At 33.0% G+C, this 25,000-nt stretch overlaps 2 protein-coding genes across 2 annotated transcripts in view; one reads left to right on the forward strand and one right to left on the reverse strand.

Moving 5' to 3' along the window:
- LOC137657219 (uncharacterized) overlaps positions 1-20,795 on the forward strand; it is a 164,344-nt gene extending 143,549 nt beyond the window's left edge. Inside the window, exon 8 of the mRNA XM_068391561.1 lies at positions 18,985-20,795. Within this exon, the coding sequence (XP_068247662.1) occupies positions 18,985-19,244 (260 nt within the window). The 3' untranslated portion in view covers positions 19,245-20,795. The remainder of the gene's footprint in view (positions 1-18,984) is intronic.
- Positions 1-25,000, reverse strand: part of LOC137657021 (beta-1,4-glucuronyltransferase 1-like) — a 289,570-nt gene that overhangs the window by 160,558 nt on the left and 104,012 nt on the right. The window lies entirely within an intron of this gene.

Here is a 25,000-nt window from a genome sequence, read left to right on the forward strand (position 1 = left end):
GAAATATATATATATATATATATATATATATATATATATATGTATATATATATATATATATATAAAATGAACTAAATTTAGGATTATGCTTTGAAATAAATCTTAATCTCATTATGTTTAAAGCTACAATAAAATTACTTTATAATTTGCTACTGAATAGGCTTAACTAATAATAATAATAATAATAATAATAATAATAATAATAATAATAATAATAATAATGATAATAATAATAATAATAACAAAAGTAATGATGCTGACCGTACTTGATGCAATATTAATAACAACAATATCATCCTTATTGTCATAATTACTACTGGTGTTATAGTTATGGCTACCTTATGTACCTCAGCACAAATATATAATAATAATTATAATAGTTTAATGAGGACCAGATAATAAATTCCACTCAAGAATTGCAGAAGTGCATACAGCTGTTAAAAATGCCTTCTATTGTATTTGCTTAACAACATACTTCTTTAAATTTGTTAAAATTTAGGCGATGGTTTGTTGTTAAAAGTCAATCAACGTGATAATACAATCGGTTAGATTATTAACAAATTATCAAGTAACTGATTGGTTCCACAGATAATATTCGATTATAAATGACCTACATTTCACAGCCAATCAGAACAAATGAGTTTTGAGTCACCTGGTTTTCATTGGACTTCATTGAATAAACAAAAATATCGTAGTTGATAAAATGGAAGTGATTGACTAATTGAATAATGGATGTATAAATACAGTAGAATCAATGATAGAGTAGCAAAGGCATGGAAGATAGATGGAGATGATAAGCAAGTTTACGGTAAACTGAAAAGAAATTGAATGTAAAAGAAACAACAACAACAACAACAAATTCAGCCTTTTCTGGTCAACTACAGAACAAAGGCCAACAGGCTTATAGCATTCTGCTTTTCCAACTAGGGTTGTAGCTTAGCAAGTAGTAGTAGTAGTAGTAGTAATATTTATAATTAAGATAATAATAATAACATGTACTTATTCATATATAGGGTTTGGTCATTTCATCACCACGCTGGCCAACTGCGGAATGGTGATGGTGGAGACTTTAGTTTGATCTCTCACTGCAAACCAACCTAGTATGGGTGGTCATGCCTAGTACAGCTTTGCTGATAATGGCGATACGTAAACCCTTTCACCACGTTAAGGTATCCTCACACAAAAACAAATAAATGGAAAATGTATAGATGCATTATTTATAACTGCATTTTCCGGAGTTGAGGAATAGAAAGGCGAAGAAATAAATAAAAAGAAGGTTTGAGTAGTTTACTCACGCGAAAAGATTAACAATAGAATTTAGAGGAGGTACGATCATGTTGAGAGAATGGAAGAGGATGCGAGGTTCAATACCAAACCGTATTCTAGAAGCTTTCTTCCCGGCGTGATCAAATTGTGGAATGATTTCCAAAATATGTTTATCTGATTTTTATTTCAACTATTTTACTGTTATGAATTTCGTTTGTTTGCCTTTCTTATTACACTTTTATAGTTTAATTATTCATTCTCAATTTCTTTCGGTACTGGGCTGCTTTCTTTATTGAACCCTTGGTTGTTACATTCTGCTTTTCTAACTCGAATAACAACAACAACAACAACAACAACAATAATAATAATAATAATAATATTAATAATAATGATAATAATCCCCTATATAATAAAGAGCAAGTGTTTGACTATATACAAATATATTTATTTTCTGACACGCTGAGCAGCCTTGCTAAACGTATGACTTCTCAGTCTCTTCCTGTCCCTCGGGTAGACGGAGAGGGAGTAGCCATCACCTGGAGCGAGGGGGAAGCCCGAGAGGAACACTCAGAAACCACAATCTCCCACAAATTGCTCAAACTGCCGAGTAGTAGTTAGGAAAGGGGGAGGGGGTAGGAAGGATTGAATCTGTGTGTGTGTGTGTGTGCATATCTAAATATTTATCTGTCATCATTGACGGGTCGCATACAATAGTAATTATAATTAGAGAGGCGCTCAGTAGAGCGCATACCTCCACCACGACTGCTTATTTCTCGACCTTTTTCTCGACCTTGACCTTGTCCTTTGACCTTAACATGTATCAATTGGCGTGGATTTTCATACACTCATATATGATTCAAGTTTGAAATCTCAGTGACAACGCTGTCCAAACTAATAGCTGATCACGTGAATTGGACATTTTGCTTGACTGTGACCTCGACCTTCCAAAATTTAATCATTTCCAACTTTGTACATAACATTTAATCCCTGCAAAATTTCATTACTCTACGATTAAAATTGTGGCTAGGAAGCTGTTCACAAACAAACACACACAACACAAGCTACAAACACACACAGCAGGGGCAAAAACATAACCTCCTTCCAACTTCGTTGGCGTAGGTATTAATAATCGACTTGACCAACTAGTGCAAGACATAAAAGCCCTCTCAGGAAGATAAAGATGAGCGGCTTGAAAATAATAAGGTCATGAAATCTAGAGTGTCAGAAGTGCCAGAATAAATGGTGTCCCCTTTAGCAAGATGTGAATTGCGCGGTGTGTCGATTAAGCGCGTCTTTGTTTCGAGGTTGGTTCATTGATTTAACAGCCATACGACAACCTGGATCTTTATGAAAGCTTAATCTTTTAAGGAAAATGGGTTACCCAGGGCACAAAGAATGTAAAACACATTGTTGTGTGTTTGTACACATGTATATGCATGCATCCATAGGCCCAAATTGAGCTGTATAGCACTTGACACGCACACACACATATATATATATATATATATATATATATATATATATATATATATATATATATATATATATATATATATATATATATATATATATATATATATATATATATTTATATATATATATATATATATATATATATATATATATATATATATATATATATATATATATACGGTATATCACTTTCTGAGTAGGGATACATAAACGTGGTGAACGTGGTGAAAGGGTTTGTGTATCGCCATGATCAGTCAAGCTGTACTATTCAAGGCTACCATAATAGGTTGATTTGCTGTGAACGATCAGAGAAAAGTCTCCCACTATCACCAATCCTCACTAGCCAACGTGATGATAAAAACTGCCCAAGCCCTAGGCATGAATTGACATGTATGAAGCCTTTGTGGTGCAGTGGACTAGAAACTAATGCATTTTTTGTTGTTGTTGATGTATAATGCATGTATGTCTGTGTATTTGTCCTGGGTTCATTTTTTTTACCCACCCACATGAGACATTATTAAAATTTGAAGCTATCTTGAGGATGCCGTTTGATACTTGTCTTGTTCTACTTTGAAATGCATCATATCATCGGTATTCTTTTGATATAATTCCTTAGCATACCTTTTCAGGACATTTTCATTAAATGCAGGCAAATCTTAAATGTATAAGAAAATACGAAAGAAATTATCATTTGCAAAACGAACCCGCTCTTCTGCAAGGTCTCATGGATGAATCGCGATAAAATTCTGCATATTCAATCTATGCCCCTTTTGCTTTTAAGGAAACTTCTCCCCGGGGGATTCCATGGCAACCGACACTTATCACGATATAGGTGCGTTGGAAGATCGTGATAATGTGGCCACCTTACACGGAGGGAGAGGGAGGGAGGAGGCAGGAGGGAGGAGGCAGGAGGGAGGAGGGAGAAGGGAGAGGGAGAGTGAGGGAGAAGGGAGGAAGGTGGAAGGAGGGAGGGTTATTGAGGTTTCAGAAAAATATCTTTCCTTTGAGATCCATTCCTCGGATTTCCTCCGCCATAAGTAGGATGTTAAGATTCGTCTCATATTGAGGATTTGAAAAGCAGTGGGCGAACAAGTGAGTATCACTAATTACTGATATTAATGTGATAACCAAACTAGCCATATATGTAATAACATGCTAGCCTTAATATATGATAACAAACTAGCTTAACATGTGATCACCAAATTAGTCTTGAATGTGATAACAAGCTAGCCTTACCTGTGATAACAAACTAGCCTTACATGTGATACCAAACTAGCCTTATATGTGATAACCAAACTACCCTAACATGTGATAACCAAGCTAGCCTTACATGTAATAACAAACTAGCCTTAAATGTCATAATCAAACTAGCCTTATATGTAATAACAAAAGAGCCGTACATGTGACAACCAAAATAGCCTTACATGTGATAACTAAGCTAGCCTTACATGTAATAACAAGCTAGCTTTAAATGTGATAACCAAACTAGCCTTACATGTGATAACAAACTAGCCTTAAATGTGATAACCAAACTAGCCTTACTTTTGACAACCAAACTAGCCTTACATGTGATAACCAAGATAGCCTTACATGTAATAACAAGCTAGCTTTAAATGTGATAACCAAACTAGCCTTTCATGTGATAACAAACTAGCCTTAAATGTGATAACCAAACTAGCCTTACTTGTGACAACCAAACTAGCCTTACATGTGATAACCAAGATAGCCTTACATGTAATAACAAACTAGCTTTAAATGTGATAACCAAACTAGCCTTACATGTGATAACTAAACTAGCCTTACATGTGATAACCAAACTAGCCTTATATGTGATAACCAAACTAGCCTAATAACAAGCAACCTTACTTACATTTATAACTAGCTATTCTTCGCTCCCACCCATTGTGCATTCAACCACTTCTACCCCGGAAACCTCCTCCTAAGAAATCGCTGGAACATCTTCCATACGAATTGAATGCCGGGAATGTCAATACAATCTGCCATTCCATTTTGATAACGCATGAAAATGCAAACATTTACGTTGAGGATTGGACTGTAACTGCATGCAGATAAGCAAACGCAAAATCGAATAGAGATTGTGTGTATGTACACGTGGATCCATGCAAAAGAGCGAATTCATACAATTTATAAATATATATATATTTTATTGTATTTCTAAGGCAGGCGAGGTCATGAGAAGTTGCCGAAAATATAATTCCATTAGGGTGTAAAACGCATATATAAGAGAAAGCTAAGATAATGAATCTATTATTATCATTATTATTATTATTATTATTATTATTATTATTAGCCAAGCTACAAACTTAATTGGAAAATCGGGATGTTATAAGCCCAAGGGGTCCAACATGGAAAAATAGCCCAGTGAGGAAAGGAAATAAGGAACTAAATAAACTACAAGAGAAGTAATGAACAATTAAAATATTTCAAGAACAGTATCATTATTATCACTTGCTAAGCTACAACCTTAGTTGGAAAAGCAAGATGCTATAAGCCCATAGGCTCCAACAGGGAAAATAACCCAGTGAGGAAAGGAAACAAGGAAATAAGAAAAGTAATTAACAATTAAAATAAAATATTTTAAGAACAGTAACAACACTAAAATAGAAAAAATCAGCTCTCCTCACGTGTAACTGTAACAAAATCGCCTCTCGTCACAGTTGTTCTTCCTCACAGCTACTGGGCAGAAGAGAGAGGAAGAGCCGTTATCAAAGACATGCAAAAGTGATAACAGACTTTTCAACCTGGTATTTCAACGCACCGAAATGACACAGCAACTCGTTATGTTGCCAAGAAAGAAATTCCCCTTTTCTCAGGTGATGATAATGTTATCATTATGAATCCTCAGCTGTGGACTTTCGTGATGGTTGGACTGTGATACAATTTCGCCTGGGGAAATGTTGAGTCTTATTTGATATTGACCTCCACCAAGGAGGTTATAAAATCGAATCGGTTTAAATATTTATTTATTTGTGTGTGTGTGTGTGTGTGTGTGTGTGTGTGTGTGTGTGTGTGTGTGGGCAGGATTACGTCAAAACTAAACGACGTATTTTTATGTAATTTTCACCATAGACAGATCTTGGGTTATGGACGACCCCATTAAATTTTGAAGATGACCCGGATCCGGATTCTAGATTCGAATTTGCATTTTTCGCCATTTTGAAGATAACGTCAAAACAAATTGACGGATTTTGACGAAATTTCCACCACAGATAGATTTTAGTCTATGGAAGGCTCCATTGACATTGACAGACGTCAGAAATCTCTGATGGCTCTTATTTCATAAATAAAACTCTTTCGCACTGGTAAATCCTAAGACAGAAAACTTCGTTTTGATATAATCACAAGAAATGGGAAACTGCGTTTCGATATATCAACAAGAACGATAAGTGATAAAATAAAAAGTGGGAAAATTGTGTTTTTTTGGTAAATGATATGGAATGTGAAACCATGTTTTAAATGATACTAAGAGAGGAAATCTGTGATTTGACAAAAAACAATAAAGGAAAAAAACTCATTTTGATAAATCACAAGACACGAACAGCTGCATATTTTATATTAGGAAAAAATGGTAAAACACAGACGATTTGTCAAAATATAATAGTGATATTGAATAAATGTAAATATGAGATAAATTTTTTTCCCCTTTAATTTTACGGCCACTATTGATTGAACCCTGGCTGTTCGACTTCTGAGGTTTCATGTTCAAACATTTGTCCCATCGATCTAAGTTCACGTCCAGAGGTTCAGGAATATCCGCATTTTCTTTTTCTCGTTAAATCAAACATCTGTTTGAAGTTTAGTTTTCACGTTATTCTTTTGTTTACTGTTCTTAAAATATTCTATTTCTATTGTTCATTACTTGTCTTGTAGTTTACGTCCTTGTTTCCCTTCCCAACTGGGGTATTTTTCCCTGTTGGATCCCTTGGGCTTATAGCATCCTGCTTTTCCAACTAGGGTTATAGTTTAGCTAATAATAATAATAATAATAATAATAATAATAATAATGATAATAATAATAATAATAATAATAATAATAAAAATAATAATAATAATTTAGATTCAATCACTATTTTCGTCCATATAAAGTAAAAAAAAAAGGCGAAATAATAATTATAATAATCAATTGAAGAGAACAGAAATAGGTAAAAAATGATTATTCATTGAAGATGTTGAAAAGAAATGAATGTCATATTGTAATTGGAGAAAACGACGATGATGAAAAATAAACACGAGCTGCTGAGGTGCAGTTGCAAAGGCGAAAACTCAACCTTGACCTTGTTAAAGATGTAGTTGGTTCCATTGTGAGCTTCGTTTAACTGCATTATATATATATATATATATATATATATATAGATATATATATATATATATATGTATATATACATATATATGTATATATATATTTATCTATATATATATATATTTATCTATATATATATATATATATATATATATATATATATATATATATATATATATATATATCTACATATATGTATATATATATATATATATATATATGTGTGTGTGTGTGTATATATATATGTATATATGTATATATATATATAGTATATATATATATATATCTATTCTATTTATAATATTTAGAGTATATATATGCACATATATTATATATAAATATATATATATATATACTGTATATATATACAGTATATAGATATGTTTAACTATGTCTTACTCCCTTATTTCATTTGGGTGGGGTGGGTAAGCGCCAGAAATATACAGAATTCCGGTTTCTTATAAAGTCTATAGAGGTGAGACTGTCAGACCCACGACCCCTCTCTCGGCCTGAATTCATGCTTTTATCCATTTACTACTGGTTGCACTGGTGCCCGGTGGGCAGGCAGCGCTCCGCGACCTTACCAAACGCGATCAAATTGCTACATCGCTCAGCCAATTATCAACAAAACTGCGAAGAAATGTATTAATTTTTATCTTATTTATAAGATTAATTTCTCACTTCAGCTTGCGTTTGAAGACCAACTTTTCGTTGGATCGTGTCTGTTTACAACAGTTTTTTTCTTTTTCTTGACAAGAATAAAGATAAAAAAAATTCTTCCTTGACTTTTTATTTCGGTAACAATTTCATTCTGTATTTTTGAAGTCGTCTGAAGCATTACACGTCACCGAATAATTGAACAAGACTTACTTTTATCTGAAATTCTAGCGTTTTTCTTTAGCTTTTCCAATCAACTTTTATAATTTTCTTCTGACGTTTTTTCTTACGTTGTGCGATGTTTAAATTTTTTCTTTAAGATTTCGTCCTTTTTCTCAAATTTCAATTCTTTTCCTTAACATATTCCTTAATCTTTTAATCGAAAGCTATTTATCAACTAAATTTTATAGTTAAACTAAAGGATATTTTCTGCTTTAAAAATGGGAAATGAGCTTATAATATGCGCTAAGAGCTAATATCCTTAATTTTCACTAATAAAATTCCATACCAAGTTTCTTAATATGATTATTTGTTTGCACACAATTAAAACTATCCTGTCCAGATGGGTACTGTAACCCGACTTGACATAGGAAGCCATAATCTAGCCTATAATTCTATGCAAAATTAAATGTGTGTGTATATATATATATAGCCTATATATATATATATATATATATATATATATATATATATATATATATATATATATATATATATATATATATATATATATAAATATATCTATATATACATATATATATGTATATATATATATATATATATATATATATATATATATATATATATCTATATACATCTATATATATATATATATATATATATATATATATATATATATATATATATATATATATATATATATCATAACATAAACTAAAACTTTGATATGCAAAACAAAGGAAACACAATAACAATAAAATATTAAAAGATTTTCGGGTAAATGATGGCCAAGTTATTTAACAACTTCCTCCAAATTTTCAGACGCTTCTTAATGGTAAATTCAATTTCATGTAAATACCTTTGTTTGCGATGCAAAAAGTTCCATTCCACCCCCCCCCACACACACACCATAAAAAGAAAGAAGAGGATCACAATGAAAATGAAAAAAAAAAAAATTCTTTCGAATTCTCTTCCGCCTCCGACGTAAATAAAAAAGAAAAAAAAAAGAGAGGGAAAAAATCCATTTGAAATGTGGCAGGGAACTGTAACAGGTTTCCTACATTTTCAATTGATACTCTGGTAGATGTAAAGACACATATGCACACACATACTGTATATTTATTAATCAATATATATATATATATATATATATATACAGTATATATATATATATATATATATATATATATATATATATATATATATATGTGTGTGTGTGTGTGTGTGTGTGTGTGTATTCATACACCCACACACACATACACACACACACACACACACACACACACATATATATATATATATATATATATATATATATAAACATATATACGTATGTATGTACGTATTTAATGTGGACAGACTGGTTAAAACAGTGATTCTTAACCTTGTTGGAGGTACTGAACCCCGCAAGTGTTATATGTACACTAATCGAACCTTCATAGTTGAAAACATAAATAATATAGGTAAATGAAATAAAGACGAAAAGACAAAAGAAAGTTACAACTACATATATCAGCATATATTTCAAAACATATGTTGTATTAGTGCACAATATGAACCATGCATCAGCAAAGTCAGCAAAATATGAACTTTCTCACAAAAACAAAAACATAATGAATACTTACTTCAAATTAATGTGACTTTTGCTGTTGCCTTTCAGAGACAATTTCCGAAATCACCGGCTTATTATTATTATTATTATTATTATTATTATTATTATTACTAGCAAAGATACAAAATCTATTTGGGAAAGCAAGATGCTATAAGCTCAAGGGCTCCAACAGGGAAAAATAGCCCAGTGAGGAAAGGAAATAATGAAATAAATAAATGATGAGAACAAATTAACAATAAATCATTCTACAAACAGTAACAACGTCAAAACAGATATGTCATATATAAACTATAAAAAGACTTATATCAGCCTGTTCAACATAAAAACATTTAACCTTGGCAAGTGCCACTCTCATATCATTTGTGTTGTGTTACCTCTGCTGAACCCCTGAGACTGCCTCACTGAGGCCCTGGGGTTTTATCGAACACGGGTTAAGAACTACTGGGTTAAAAATATGAATTTACACAGTGTACTGAAATACTTCTTCTTCCCAGCTTTATCCCTATTCGGGGTCGCCGTTTCTAATGAGTCTCTTCCATCTCCCTCTGTCCTGTGTCATTTCCTCCCATACTCCCTTCTCCCTCATATCATCTCTAATGCAATCTCTCCACCTGGTCTTAGGTCTTCCTCTCCTTCGTGTTCCATCCACCTCCACGTCCATCACTTCTCTTGCCATGTGTTGCCCTTCTCTTCTCATCAGGTGGCCATACCATCTTAACCTTGCCTCTTGCACTTTCTTTGATGCCTCAGTGACTTTTACTGTACCCCTAATATGTTCATTTCTAACCCTGTCCTTTTTGGTTACTCCACTCATCCACCTAAGCATCCTCATCTCGGTTACGTTCAACTTTCTACCCTCTGTTTTCTTTAGGGGTGCTGCTTCCAATCCATATGTCATTGCTGGTCTGACCACTGCCTTGTGCACTCTGCCCTTCAATCTTATAGGGACTTTCCTATCACATATGATACCAGACACCTTCCTCCAGTTGTTCCAACCACACTGAATCCGGTTGTTAATTTCCTCTTCCATGTTCCCCCCATTGTCGATCACTGAACCAAGGTACTTGAATTTATGAACCCTTTTGATGTTTCCTCCGCCTAATTTGATTGTTGTTTGCTGGTCGCCATCCATCTCGGTTGTCATATACTCTGTCTTCTTCCTGCTTATTCTTAAACCTCTACTCTCCAAGGCATATCTCCATCTTTCTAGTTTCCCCTCCAGTTCTTCCCTGTTCTCGGCTACCAAGACTATATCATCTGCATAGAGCAGACACCATGGTGGCTCCTCCCTGACATCCTCTGTTAACACATCCAAGACGATGTTAAACAGGAGTGGGCTTAGAGCAGATCCCTGATGTAGCCCGACTCCAACTTGGAAATTTTCTGTTCTTCCAACTGTAGATCTGACGCTGGTCTTTACATTTCTATACATCTCCCTGATCATTCTGACATACTTCTCCATCACTCCTCTCTCCCTGAGACATCTCCATATTTCCTGTCGTGGTACTCTGTCATATGCCTTCTCTAGGTCTATAAAGGCCATATGCAAGACCTTTTGCTTCTCTCTGTACTTTTCCATAATTTGTCTCAAAGCGAAAATACCATCCACAGTACTAAGCCCCTTCATGAATCCTAGTTGCTGTCTACCGATGGAAACTTGCTGCCGTAATCTTTCATCCATAATTCTTTCAAATACCTTCAGTGTATGTGACATGAGTTTTATTCCTCGATAATTTTCACAACACTGTATGTCCCCTTTCTCTTTACTGAAATACGTACGCAGCTTTAACAGTATTAAATAAAATAATATGTCACGGCATTCGAGACATGCTTAACAATCGTCTTCAATATAAACTTTCGTCAGGACAACAATAATAAATAATCAAACCAAATAACAATAATTAATCAAACCCTAATAACAACTATATATCATCAAATCAAAATAACAAAATAAAAAAAAAACAATAAATTATCAAACCCAAATAACGATAAAAAATCATTAAACCCAAACAACAATAGTAAATCATCAAAACCAAATAGCAACAATAAATTATCAAATCCAAATATTAACAATAAATCCTCAAACCGAAATAACAACACTAAATCCTCAAACACAAATAAAAACAATAAATCCTCAAACCCAAATACCAACACTAAATCATCAAACCCCAGTAACAACAATAAATCACCAAACCCATATAACAACACTAAACCCTCAAACCAAAATAAAAAGAATAATTATCCAAACCCAAATAACAACAATAAATCCCCAAACCAAAATAGCAACACTAAATCCTCAAGCCCAAATAAAAACAATAAATCACAAAACCCAAATAGCAACACTAAATCCTCAAACCCAAACAAAAACAATAAATAATCAAACTAAATATCAACACTAAATTCTCAAACCCAAATAAAAACAAAAAATCATCAAACTAAATATTTAGCAACACTAAATCATCAAAGCCAAATAAAAACAATAAATCCTCAAACCAACCATTAACACTAAATCCTCAAACCCAAATAAAAACAATAAATCATCAAACTCAAATAACAATAACAATTAATCAAACCCAAATAAAAACAATAAATCCTCAAACCCAAATAAAAAACAATAAATCCTCAAACCCAAATAAAAACAATAAATCATCAAACCCAACCATCAACACTAAATCCTCAAACCCAAATAAAAACAATAAATCATCAAACCCAAATAAAAACAATAAATCATCAAACCCAAATAAAAACAATAAATCATCAAACCCAAATAAGAGGAAATATTTAAGATTTGCCCAACTTTGGGTTGAACATTCTTCTTCGCCGTCTCCAGAAATACTTTAGAATTTCTTTTTTTCTATTTCTTATCTTTTCATCTGTAGAGGATTACTGCTTCCTTTGTTAAACTTTTGCTTTTAAAAGAAGTTAGGCTGAAGAGTCTTGTCCAGACAAGAGAAAAACTCTTGTGATTTGTTATATTTCGCATCGAAAAGTTTTTATATTTTCATTAGTTTTACACTTTAGAAAAATGAATGCTAAATTGCTGCATTTGAAAAATTATTTTTTTAATTTGAAAATTCAATATAATTATGTTTTTTACTTGATAATTTCAGTTATTTGTTATATTTCTCATCGAAAAGTTTATCTATTTTATTTTCCTTAGTTTTACACTTTAGAAAAATGAATTCTAAATTGCTACATTTGAAAAATTATTTTTTTTTTAATTTGAAAATTCAATATAATTATGTTTTTACTTGATAATTTCAGTTATTTTTAATTCTAACTGAAATTTTAGTGTTATGTTTAAATCTTTATTGCAACATTCGAATGAGTTTTTATTTTTGCCGTAAGTGTCAACTTCAGTTATTTTTCTTTTATCTTTCTTACAATTTCGTGATTATTCTCTTGTCTTTTTTTACAACTTTCATCCGATTAATCCAGTTTCTTTTCAATCCTTTTTACCAAAATATTCCAGTTTCTTTTCAACCTTTACCTAAAATTTCCAGTTTCCTTTCAATCCTTTTACCTAGAAATTTCAGTTTCTATTCAATCCTTTCACGTAAATATTCCAGATTCTTTTCAACCTTTTTCTAAAAATTCCAGTTTCTTTTCAATCTTTTTACCTAGAAATTTCAGTTTCTTTTCAATCCTTTTACCTAAATATTCCATTTTTTTTCCAACGTTTTTGCCCAAAAATTCCAGTTTCTTTTCAATCTTTCTACCTAAAAATTCCAGTTTCTTTTCAATCCATTCACATGAAAAATCTAGTTTCTTCTCAATCTTTTTTACCTAAAAATTCCCGTTACTTTTCAATATTTTCACCTAAAAATTTCAGTTTCTTTTAAATTTTTTTTTCCAAAAAATTCTAGTTACTTTTCAATCCATTCACATAAAAATTACATTTACTTTTCAATCCATTAGCTTAAAAATTCCAGTTTCTCTTCAATCCTTTTAACTAAAAATTCCAGTTACTTTTATATAATTGTAACCTTAAAATTCCATTTATTTTTATCTCTTCTACGACGATAACGACATAAAGCAAATAAAACTAGACTTATGGAAAAACACTTAAAAGAATTGGCCAATGTTGAAAAGACTTTTTCCTTTTAAACGTGGACTGACTTTTGAAGTCTAACGTCAACTTTATCAAAGTTTTAATCTAAACACTGCGGACCTTGTTGCTATGTGATAAGAAGTCTAAAAGATCGGGAGAAAAAGATCGACTTGTTCTCTTTTCGTGAAGATGCTGTTGACATACTGATGAGCTGAACTCAAAGTTTTACATTTGAAACGTTGGTGGTGTAGTCTCTCTTTTAACTTTATACATCAAAATGATTATAAATAAAGTTTCCTAATAGTTATCGAAAGTCACTAGTCTCCAAGGAGACCTTAAAGTTATGGGGTCTTTCGACTGGCCAGACAGTACTACATTGGATCCTTCTCTCTGGTTAAGGTTCATTTTCCCTTTGCCTACACACTCACACACCGAATAGTCTGGCCTATTCTTTACATATTCTCCTCTGTCCTCACACACCTGACAACACTGCGATTACCAAAAAATTCTTCTTACTGCACTGTAATTGTTCAGTGGCCACTTTTCTCTTAGTTAGGATAGAAGAAACTCTTTAGCTATGGTAAGCAACTCTTCTAGGAGGACACTCCAAAATCAAACCATTGTTCTCTAAGCTTGGGTAGTGCCATAGCCTCTGTACCATGGTCTTCCACTGTCTTGGGTTAGAGTTCTCTTGCTTGAGGGTACACTAAGGCACACTGTTCTATCTTACATCTTATTTCTCTTCCTCTTGTTTTGTTAAAGATTTTATAGTTTATAAAGTAATACTTATTTTAACATTGTTGCTCTTCTTAAAATATTTAGTTTTCCTTGTTTCCTTTCCTCACTGAGCTATTTTCCATGTTGGAGCCCCTGGGCTTATAGCATCCTGCTTTTCCAACTAGGGTTATGGCTTAGCAAGTAATAATAATAATAATAATAATAATAATAATAATAATAATAATAATAATAATAATAATAGAATGCTTAACTATAATCATAATTGTCCTAACTAGAAAGAGGAATTACCTTGTTACAGAAGGTAAATTGGGGTTTCTTCCTCTGGCTCTGATTTCAATAGATCTTAGCTGAATGGAAAATATGTGATGTCAAAACTCAAAATACTCGTGATGACATTGAGATTTCCGTAATCAATGTCACCAACTTTGAACCTCGTATACTTTTAATGCCATTCCGAGTTCCTTAATCTATATTACCCATGATGACATTCCGAGTTCAGTTTTCTATGTTACTCGTAAAGACATTCTGAATCCGTATTCTATGTTACTTGTGATGAGTTCCGTAATATATGTTACCTGTAAAGACATTCTGAATCCGTATTCTATGTTACTTGTGATGAGTTCCGTAATCTATGTTACCTGTAAAGACATTCTGAATCCGTATTCTGTTACTTGTGATGAGTTCCGTAATCTATGTTACTTGTAAAGACGTTCTGAATCCGTATTCTATGTTACTTTTAAAGACATTCAGAATCCGTATTCTATGTTACTTTTAAAGGCATTCAGAATCGGTATTCTATGTTACTTGTGATGAGTTCCGTAATCCATGTTACTTTTAAAGACATTCAGAATCCGTATTCTATGTTACTTGTAAAGACATTCAGAATCGGTATTCTATGTTACTTGTGATGAGTTCCGTAATCTATGTTCTTTCATGTATTTTGGTTGAGTACATACTTCTTAGGACGAACTATTCATGCATGCAAAACTTGTTATATTATACGTGCAGAATATACGGATATGCATATGCACCTGTGGTAATTAAACACAGGTGTTCTCCAGTCTACACGCGTTACGTGCATGCACGGACGTAGGCATGCGTTTTTAAACATCCAGATAATTGTCAGTAAAATTATTTTTTTATCAAATGATTTAAACTATTAAATAGAAAATCACTACGCACATTTTTAGTGATTTTCTCTTAAAAATTCTGTTTTCTTTGAGGAAAAATTGAGTTATAACTAAATTGAGGAATAACTAGATTAAGGAATAACTAAAATGATGAATAACTAAAATGATGAATAACTAAATTAAGGGAAAACTAAATTGAGGAATAACTAAATGAAGGGATGACTAAATTGAGGAATAACTAAATTAAGGGATAACTAAATTGAGGAAAAATTAATTGAGGAATAACTAAATTAAGGGAACTCTGAATTGAGGAATGACTAAATTAAGGGATAACTAAATTGAGAAAAAACTAAACTGAGGGATAACTAAATTTAGGGAAAACCAAGTAAAGGGATAGAATCGAATTCAATCAGCGAAATGCAATAGTAAAGAAAATCAATTAAGGAACGTTGTTCATAAATTATCTTTTTAAGCCGCTTAGTAGTTTAGCCTATGACAGAATATGACTCAGTAACTGCTCCGACTCATTTACTGCATTAATCTCAAGATAAAAATCAAAATGCAGTTCACGATCAAGTGATATTTAATTAGGCTAAAATGACTGGAGTTATTTTTCTGTGATAGGATGACATAATAACTGAGGTGTAAAAACCACATATATTTTTCTGTCAAGATCATCATGCTTAATTCTCTACGCAAAAAAAAAAAAAAAAAAAAAAAAAAAAAAAAAAAAATCTTGCGAGACCCAAACGTTAATAAAATAAATAGATAAACAAGGTATGAATAAAATGTAATTTTACAAATTAAAAGATGTTTACGATTACCATCTAATACATTATTATTATTTGGATACCTCATAAAAATACGCAGTAATGATGTTTTCATGTTGAACAGGCATATATAGGTCTCTCTTTATAGTTAATAAAAGACGTCTATTTAAACGTTGATATTAATCTTAAAATATTTTTATTAATTATTCATTATTTCTCATCTTGTTTATTTATTTTTTATTTCCTTTCCTCACTGAGCTTTTTTCCCCTATTGGACCCCTTGGGCTTAAATATCCGGTTTTTCCAATTAGGGTTGTAGTTTGGCTAATAATAATAATAATAATAATAATAATAATAATAATAATAATAATAATAATAATATACGGAGAGTTACTCCTCTCATCCCGTCAGCCAAATAAATTTTCATAATCGCAAGATATCCACTCGTAGTTCTACTCGAAGGTCATGAATCTCTCTCTCTCTCTCTCTCTCTCTCTCTCTCTCTCTCTCTCTCTCTCTCTCTCTCTCTCTCTCTCTCATTTAGAATGAAACAACTTCTGCCTATATTCTTATGATAAACAAAATCCGTCAAAACTTTATCGAATTTCGATATCGAATAAAGTCAATCTGACTTTCAGTAGTTCGAAGAAAAAAAAAATCTTTTGAACCAAGTGAAGGAGGAGGGGTATTTCAGACACCTATTTCATTCAGGAACAATTCTGATGAGAGAGAGAGAGAGAGAGAGAGAGAGAGAGAGAGAGAGAGAGAGAGAGAGAGAGAGAGAGAGAGAGAGAGAGAGAGAGAGTTTAATCTGACTTCGATGTTCGAAGCTTATTGGAATACTGATTTCTCTTCGTTACAAAGTTTGTTCAGCCATTATTATACGACAGCGTAGAAAATGAAAGATATGAAAAAACAACATTCTTTGCGAATAACTTTCACATGTTGATATAAATTGTTAATTTTACTTTCAGGAAGTTGAGTCTCCCACGCTACGTTTGAACTGGGATTTTCAATGAAAACTTCTTGGAATAACATTAAATTTGAAGCTTGTTCTATTTTCAGAAAATTTCCATGAAATTATATTTAAATCCACAGCATAAAGAAGGAAATTTTCATTTTGACTTATTCTTACGTCCTAACTACTTTTTCATATCAGACATATGTCAAGTGTTCAAAGCATTTGGTCTAATAAGCATGCAATATCAAAACCAACTACAATGAGTTGTATTTAAAGTATTTTTTAATAAAACGTAATGATAAATTATGTTAAAATTGTTATCTTCGGTCTTCATGGAAATTGGTAATATGTAGGAAGATAACGTTTATGTTATTACTAAACAATAAAGCAGCCTTTTAGTGCTAACACAGAGGCGAGGTGAATATAAGTGACTTTATTAAAAAAGATAACGAGCTTATATACAGCAGTTGAGGCCAACAATTGTAACAAAATCAACAATGTGAAAAATGCAACGGCAAGCATAAACAGGCTTTTCTATTATCTGTGAGAGAGAGAGAGAGAGAGAGAGAGAGAGAGAGAGAGAGAGAGAGAGAGAGAGAGAGAGAGAGAGAGAGAGAGAGAGAGAGACAAAAAAGCAATAGCATTACAGCGTATGAGGTTGTATGAAACACGTGAGGTACAATAATATCAAAGTAAGCCCTCAATCAGTCATCAACTCATAAACTGATCATTTCCCCCTTGGATACAGAAAAGGGAATCCACATAAAACAGTTAGAAATTCAAATGTTCAGACAGATTATTTGAGTTAACGAAATAAAGCTCCACAACAATCTGGTCTTTTGGATTACCTCAATACATTCTCCAAAGCCTACTTCGATTTGCTTTTAAAAAAATTTTGCAAAAAGGCCGTGAGTCAGCTTGATGAGTAATATCCTTAAGTAAACATTAGGCAAACAGCCTTATGTAAACTTTAGGTAAACAGCCCTTATTTACCTCGTCTACAGTTAATCATCATATTTCTTCTCATCCTCTTAGGAATATTCAACCCTCATTAAGCTAGATGAATATATGTGGATTCATACCCGAACTATCAATCTCCACCATTAAATTTTTTATCTTACCTTAATATCTCAGTGGGTTTTCAATTTCAAATCTTATATTCAATTGATTTTTATATAGTTTTTACATGAAAATAACATTGATTATTTGATATCTTATTGAGAATTCCAGTGACTTCTCTTTTCTTTCCAGAAAATTTCACGAAGTTCTATATTCTCAACCCTGAAAATTTCCCAATTTGCCTAGTATATGCGCACTAAGATTTAGATATTTTTCTATTTTTTACCCCTTAAAATTTATTGATATTTCTATTCTTTACCCCTTAAATGTGGTGATTTTTCTATTACCCTTTGAGAGTTAGTGATTTTCCTATTCATTACCCCTTAAAATTTCGTGAGTCTATTCTTTACCCCTTAAAATTTAGGGATTTTTTATTAACTTTAATTTCTCTAGTCTTTAACCACTGATATTTAAAGCCTTTTTTTTCCCTCTAAATTTAGTGATTTTTCTATTATTTGCCTACTTAAATTAAGTGATTTTTATTAATTTCCTTCTAAATTTGGCGAATTTTCTATACTTTAAACAGTGAAATTCAATTATATACTTATTCTATTATCTTCCCCTTGAAATTTAGTTACTTTTCCATTTTATATCCATTGAAATTTAGTTACTTTTCCATTTTATATCCATTGAAATTTAGTTATTTTCCCATAAAGTAACCTTAAGATTTCAGCAACATCTAATCTTCCTTCTCCGTCCTTCCCAGGCAACCACTTCGTATGGGAGTTCCTGCCGGGCAAAGGAACCCTGAACGTGCCCAACGAAGTGGCCTTCCTACACCACTACCGCGTCTGCGAGTTCGGCGGAGACGACTGCGTGCGGAATCCGCGCACGACAGACACGTCCATCTACAGGTACAAGGACGTGCTCGTCAAGGCCTTCACCGCCAACATGAACCAGCTTTCGAAAACCTGCGGGGCCGCAGAGTCGTCGAGCAAGGAGAAGTCGCTCTGGACTTTGGGCTGAGGAGACCCGGCTCAGGAATTCAGTGATAATCTACAAGTTGGGGTCTCCCGGATGGTTGTTCGGGATAGCCATTTTGATAACGGTTATTAATGGTCAGATTGAATTGTCATGGAAAACGAGATGTATTCTAAAATAGTCACAATGAAAATTGCCCTGATTATAATGGGTACTAATAATCAGTTTGAGAAGTCGGGTTTTTTGGAAAACGAGATGTATTTTAAAATAGTCAAAATGAAAACTGCCCTGATTTGGATAAGGGTTATTAATGGTGAGATTGAAAAGTCATGTTTTTGGAAAACGAGATGTTTATAAAAATAGTCAAAATGAAAATTGCCCTGATTATAATGGTTATAATAGTCAGTTTGAAAAGTCATGTTTTTTGGAAAACGAGATATATTTAAAGATAGTCAAAATGGAAATAGCCCTGATTATAACGGTTACTAATGGTCAGATTGAAAAGTCATGTTTTTGGAAAACGAGATATACTTAAAAATAGTCAAAATGAAAAGTGCCCTGATTAAGGAACTTCTCTTTAAAGCTGATGGTGATAATGATGATGATGACGGCGATATTTTTAAAGCTGATGATATAATGATGATGATGACAGTGATATTTTTAAAGCTGATGGTGATAATGATGATGATGACGGTGATATTAGTATGGAGACATCGAAGCATAATGAAAGATCACACTTTTTCAAAATTAAAAGTCACTTGATTCCGCTGTGTAAAGTTGGTGATAACGAATGTTTTGAGATTTAATGTTATCGGGACATATTTTCACGGTCAAAACATCCGTCCATAGGAATCTACGCTCGCGGTATCAATTCTAATGATTCACTGTTCGTTCACCGGTATGAATTCAGTTAATTATCTCACTTCTATTAACATCTATTGTTGATTAATAATTTAACAGAGGTGGAAACATTTAATAACTTATCAGAGGTGGAAACATTATATGAGGTGGAAAAGCGAGGACAATTCAAAGATATAATTATATATATCTCATTTGTTATTTAATATATTTATATAGTGAAAATGTCGATAGAAAATCATTATAAATTAAGCTTTCGGAATCTGTAATTTTTAACTAACTTCTGTTCAATCAATTTTGCCTTAAATAAATAATAAGCCAAAATGCGTCAGAATAAAAAAAAAAAAAATAAATAAATATCAACCAACGAAGAAATACAACCCACCGAAGTCCATTGAAGTTAAAGCATTCATTATAAAATCAGATGATTAATAATAACCTTAACTAAAAATAAAAGATAAGAAAGAGGGACAAAGTGAGAGACAATCGTTGCACAAACACTTGATATATGATCTCGTCAATCTTATCATTAAGTCTACACATTGTTTATAAAATTTAAGGGTCACCTTCTTTCACGGATATGTACAAGGAGTTGTGCGTGCTGGGAGCGATATTTACAGCGAACGAAATTCTCTGATGTCATTGAGTTGAGAACAAAATTCTCTGATGTCAGTGAGTTCCGAACGAAATTCTCTGATGTCTGTGGGTTCCGAACGAAATTTTCTGATGTCAGTGAGTTGAGAACAAAATTCTCTGATGTCAGTGAGTTCCGAACGAAATTCTCTGATGTCAGTGAGTTGAGAACGAAATTCTCTGATGTCAGTGAGTTGAGAACAAAATTCTCTGGTGTCAGTGAGTTCCGAACGAAATTCTCTGATGTCTGTGGGTTCCGAACGAAATTCTCTGATGTCAGTGAGTTGGGAACGAAATTCTTTGATGTCAGCGAATTTCGAACGAAATTCTCTGATGCCAGTGAGTTGAGAACGAAATTCTTTGATGTCAGTGAGTTCCGAACCAAATTCTCTGATGTCAGTGAGTTGGGAACGAAATTCTTTGATATCATTGAGTTCTGAAGGAAATTCTCTGATGTCATTGAGTTCCAGACAAAATATTACTGCGAACAAAAGTCTCTGACGTCAATGAGTTTCAGACAAAATATTACTGCGAACAAAATTCTCTGATGTCAGTGAGTTCCAGACGAAATTTTACTGAGAACGAAATTCTTTGATGTCAGTGAGTTCCAGACAAAATTTTACTGCGAACTAAATTCTTTGATGTCAGCAAGTTCCAGACAAAATTTTACTGTGAACGAAACTTTAATGTCAGTGAGTTCCAGGCAAAATTTTACTGAGAACGAAATTCTTTAATGTCAGCAAGTTCCTGACGAAATTTTACTGCGAACGAAATTCTCTGATGTCAGTGAGTTCCAGACAAAATTTTACTGTGAACGAAATTCTCTGATGTCAGTGAGTTCCAGACGAAATTTTACTGAGAACGAAATTCTTTGATGTCAGCAAGTTCCAGACAAACTCTTACTGAGAACGAAATTCTTTGATGTCAGTGAGTTCCAGACAAAATTTTACTGCGAACTAAATTCTTTGATGTCAGCGAGTTCCAGACAAAATTTTACTGTGAACGAAACTTTAATGTCAGTGAGTTCCAGGCAAAATTTTACTGAGAACGAAATTCTTTAATGTCAGCAAGTTCCTGACGAAATTTTACTGCGAACGAAATTCTCTGATGTCAGTGAGTTCCAGACAAAATTTTACTGTGAACGAAATTCTCTGATGTCAGTGAGTTCCAGACGAAATTTTACTGAGAACGAAATTCTTTGATGTCAGCAAGTTTCAGACAAACTCTTACTGAGAACGAAATTCTTTGATGTCAGTGAGTTCCAGACAAAATTTTACTGCGAACTAAATTCTTTGATGTCAGCAAGTTCCAGACAAAATTTTACTGTGAACGAAACTCTTTGTCAGTCAGTTCCGGTCAAAATTTTATGGCGAACGAAATTCTCTGATGTCAGTGGGTTTCAGACAAAATTTTACTGAGAACGAAATTCTCTGATGTCAGTGAGTTCTAGACGAAATTTTAGTGATAACGAAATTCTCTGATGTCAGTGGGTTCTAGATGAAATTTTACTGAGAACGAAATTCTCTGATGTCAGTGAGTTCCAGCCAAAATTTTACTGTGAACTAAATTCTCTGATGTCAGTGAGTTCTAGACGAAATTTTAGTGATAACGAAATTCTCTGATGTCAGTGGGTTTCAGACAAAATTTTACTGAGAACGAAATTCTCTGATGTCAGTGAGTTCTAGACGAAATTTTAGTGATAACGAAATTCTCTGATGTCAGTGGGTTCTAGATGAAATTTTACTGAGAACGAAATTCTCTGATGTCAGTGAGTTCCAGCCAAAATTTTACTGAGAACTAAATTCTCTGATGTCAGTGAGTTCCAGCCAAAATCTTACTGCAAACGAAATTCTCTGATGTCAGTGAGTTCCGGTCAAAATTTTACGGCGAACGAAATTTTCTGATGTCAATGAGTTCCAGACGAAATTTTACTGCGAACGAAATTCTCTGATATCAGTGAGTTCCAGGCAAAATTTCACTGTGAACGAAATTCTCTCATGTCAATGAATTCCAGACAAAATTTTACTGCGAACGAAATTTTCTGATGTCAGTGAGTTCCTGCCAAAATTTTACTGCAATCAAAATTCTCTGATGTCAGTGAGTTCCAGCCAAAATTTTACTTTTCTGATGTCAATGAGTTCCAGACGAAATTTTACTGCGAACGAAATTCTATGATATCAGTGAGTTCCAGCCAAAATTTTACTGTGAACGAAATTCTCTGGTCAGTGAGTTCCGGTCAAAAATCTATGGCGAACAAAATTCTCTGATGTCAGTGAGTTCCAGCCAAAGTCTTACTGTGAACGAAATTATCTGATGTCAATGAGTTCCAGCCAAAATTTTACTGTGAACGAAATTCTCTGATGTCAGTGAGTTCTAGCCTAAATTTCAAAGCGAACGAAATTCTCTGATGTCAGTGAGTTCCAGCCTAAATTTCGAAGCGAACTAAATTCCATGATGTCAGTGAGTTCTAGCCTAAACTGGAAAGCGAACGAAAGTCTCTGATGTCAGTGAGTTCCAGAGGACATATTACTGCGAACGAAATTCTCTGATGTCAGTGAGTTCCAGACAAAACTTTACCGCGAACGAAAGTCTCTGATGTCAGTGAGTTCCAGACGAAATTTTACTGAGAACGAAATTCTCTAATGTCAGTGAGTTCCAGCCAAAATTTTAATGCGAACGAAATTCTCTGATGTCAGTGAGTTCCAGCCAAAATTTTACTGCGAACGAAATTCTCTGATCTCAATGAGTTCCAGCCAAAATTTTACTGTGAACAAAATTATCTGTCAGTGAGTTCCAGCCAAAATTTTACTGCGAACGAAATTCTCTGATGTTAGTGAGTTCCAGCCAAAATTTTACTGCGAACGAAACTCTCTGATCTCAATGAGTTCCAGCCAAAATTTTACCGTGAACGAAATTCTCTGATGTCAGTGAGTTCCAGACAAAATTTTACTACGAACGAAATTCTCTGATGTCAGTGAATTCCAGCCTAAATTACACTGTGAACTAAATTCTTTGATGTCAGTGAGTTCCAGCCAAAATTTTACTGTGAACGAAATTCTCTGATGACAGTAAGTTCAAGAGTAGCCTACAATTACGATTCCATCTTGTTTAAATCGTCTTGTGACAGATATATTAATGCACAGTGCACAAAAGGTAATACGTTCACTACATACGAGAAATGTTTTGAAGAACAAACTTGCACAACTGGAACAAATCATGGCTAAAATCTCTGAGAATATCAATAAATTCAGGTTCAAGTTCTCAAGACCTCATGATATATTATTCACCTTGATTATGGCTCCCCTTTCGCTCTGTTTCATGAAATACAGACTTTATATTAAATTATGAGGTAATTTCAATAATTTTAGAAAATTAATGTCTCTCACTGCAGCTAACAGAACAACTGTATAATTCAAGAAAATTTAATAAGATATTTGCAATATTATCTTAAATGAAACATAAACTTATTAACTTCATGATTACTTACTTCTCCCTCCCCTTTATAAAACAACAACAACAAAGAATAAAACGGATAGTTTAAAGGTAGTGAGAAAATGATAATACGGATATATAAATGTTACAAATAGCCTTCTATGCGAGAATTTGTATAAGTAAAAATTTAGATTCTAAAAATCTAAAATATCGAAGTAAATTATTTTAGGGATATTGAAGGCAATGAAGACATAAACTGAATTTCAATGGTTAACTCATTTCCTAAATAACCAGAAGAGTCAGTGAAGAGTTCAGTTGACATTAACAGCTAACATTTGAGCATAATTGAATTAGTGATAAAAAATCTATTGAAAATAAAAAAATATTGTATTAGAATCTGAAGTAAAGGAATGTGAAGTAAAGACTCTTTTTACCTATACAGGCAAGAGTCGAACAGATGAAACTAATGGCAATCATAACAATCATAAACAACGAGGCACGCATGCGTCGAAGTAGTGTATAAGGAAATGATTCTGTATATAAGTTTGGCTGTTGCTATCTTTTAGAAGAATATGTGTGGCTACAAATGGCAATAAAACCATTGTAAGGTGACAGAGAGCAAGAAACAACTGCGATGAGAGAGAGAGAGAGAGAGAGAGAGAGAGAGAGAGAGAGAGAGAGAGAGAGAGAGAGAGAGAGAGAATCTACCAAGTCATGCTCAAAACATGCACAACTATCATGAGAATCAAAACATTGGAAAAGCTGCAATTGTTCATGCGAATTACAAAGACAGTTTTATTATTATTTTTTTTTTTTTGGGGGGGGGGTTCTTGACGTCGACCCTTTTTTCTATATATGAGTGGCTGTGTAGTTTATTT

Source organism: Palaemon carinicauda, chromosome 18, assembly GCF_036898095.1.
Source record: "Palaemon carinicauda isolate YSFRI2023 chromosome 18, ASM3689809v2, whole genome shotgun sequence".
Taxonomy (NCBI): domain Eukaryota; kingdom Metazoa; phylum Arthropoda; class Malacostraca; order Decapoda; family Palaemonidae; genus Palaemon; species Palaemon carinicauda.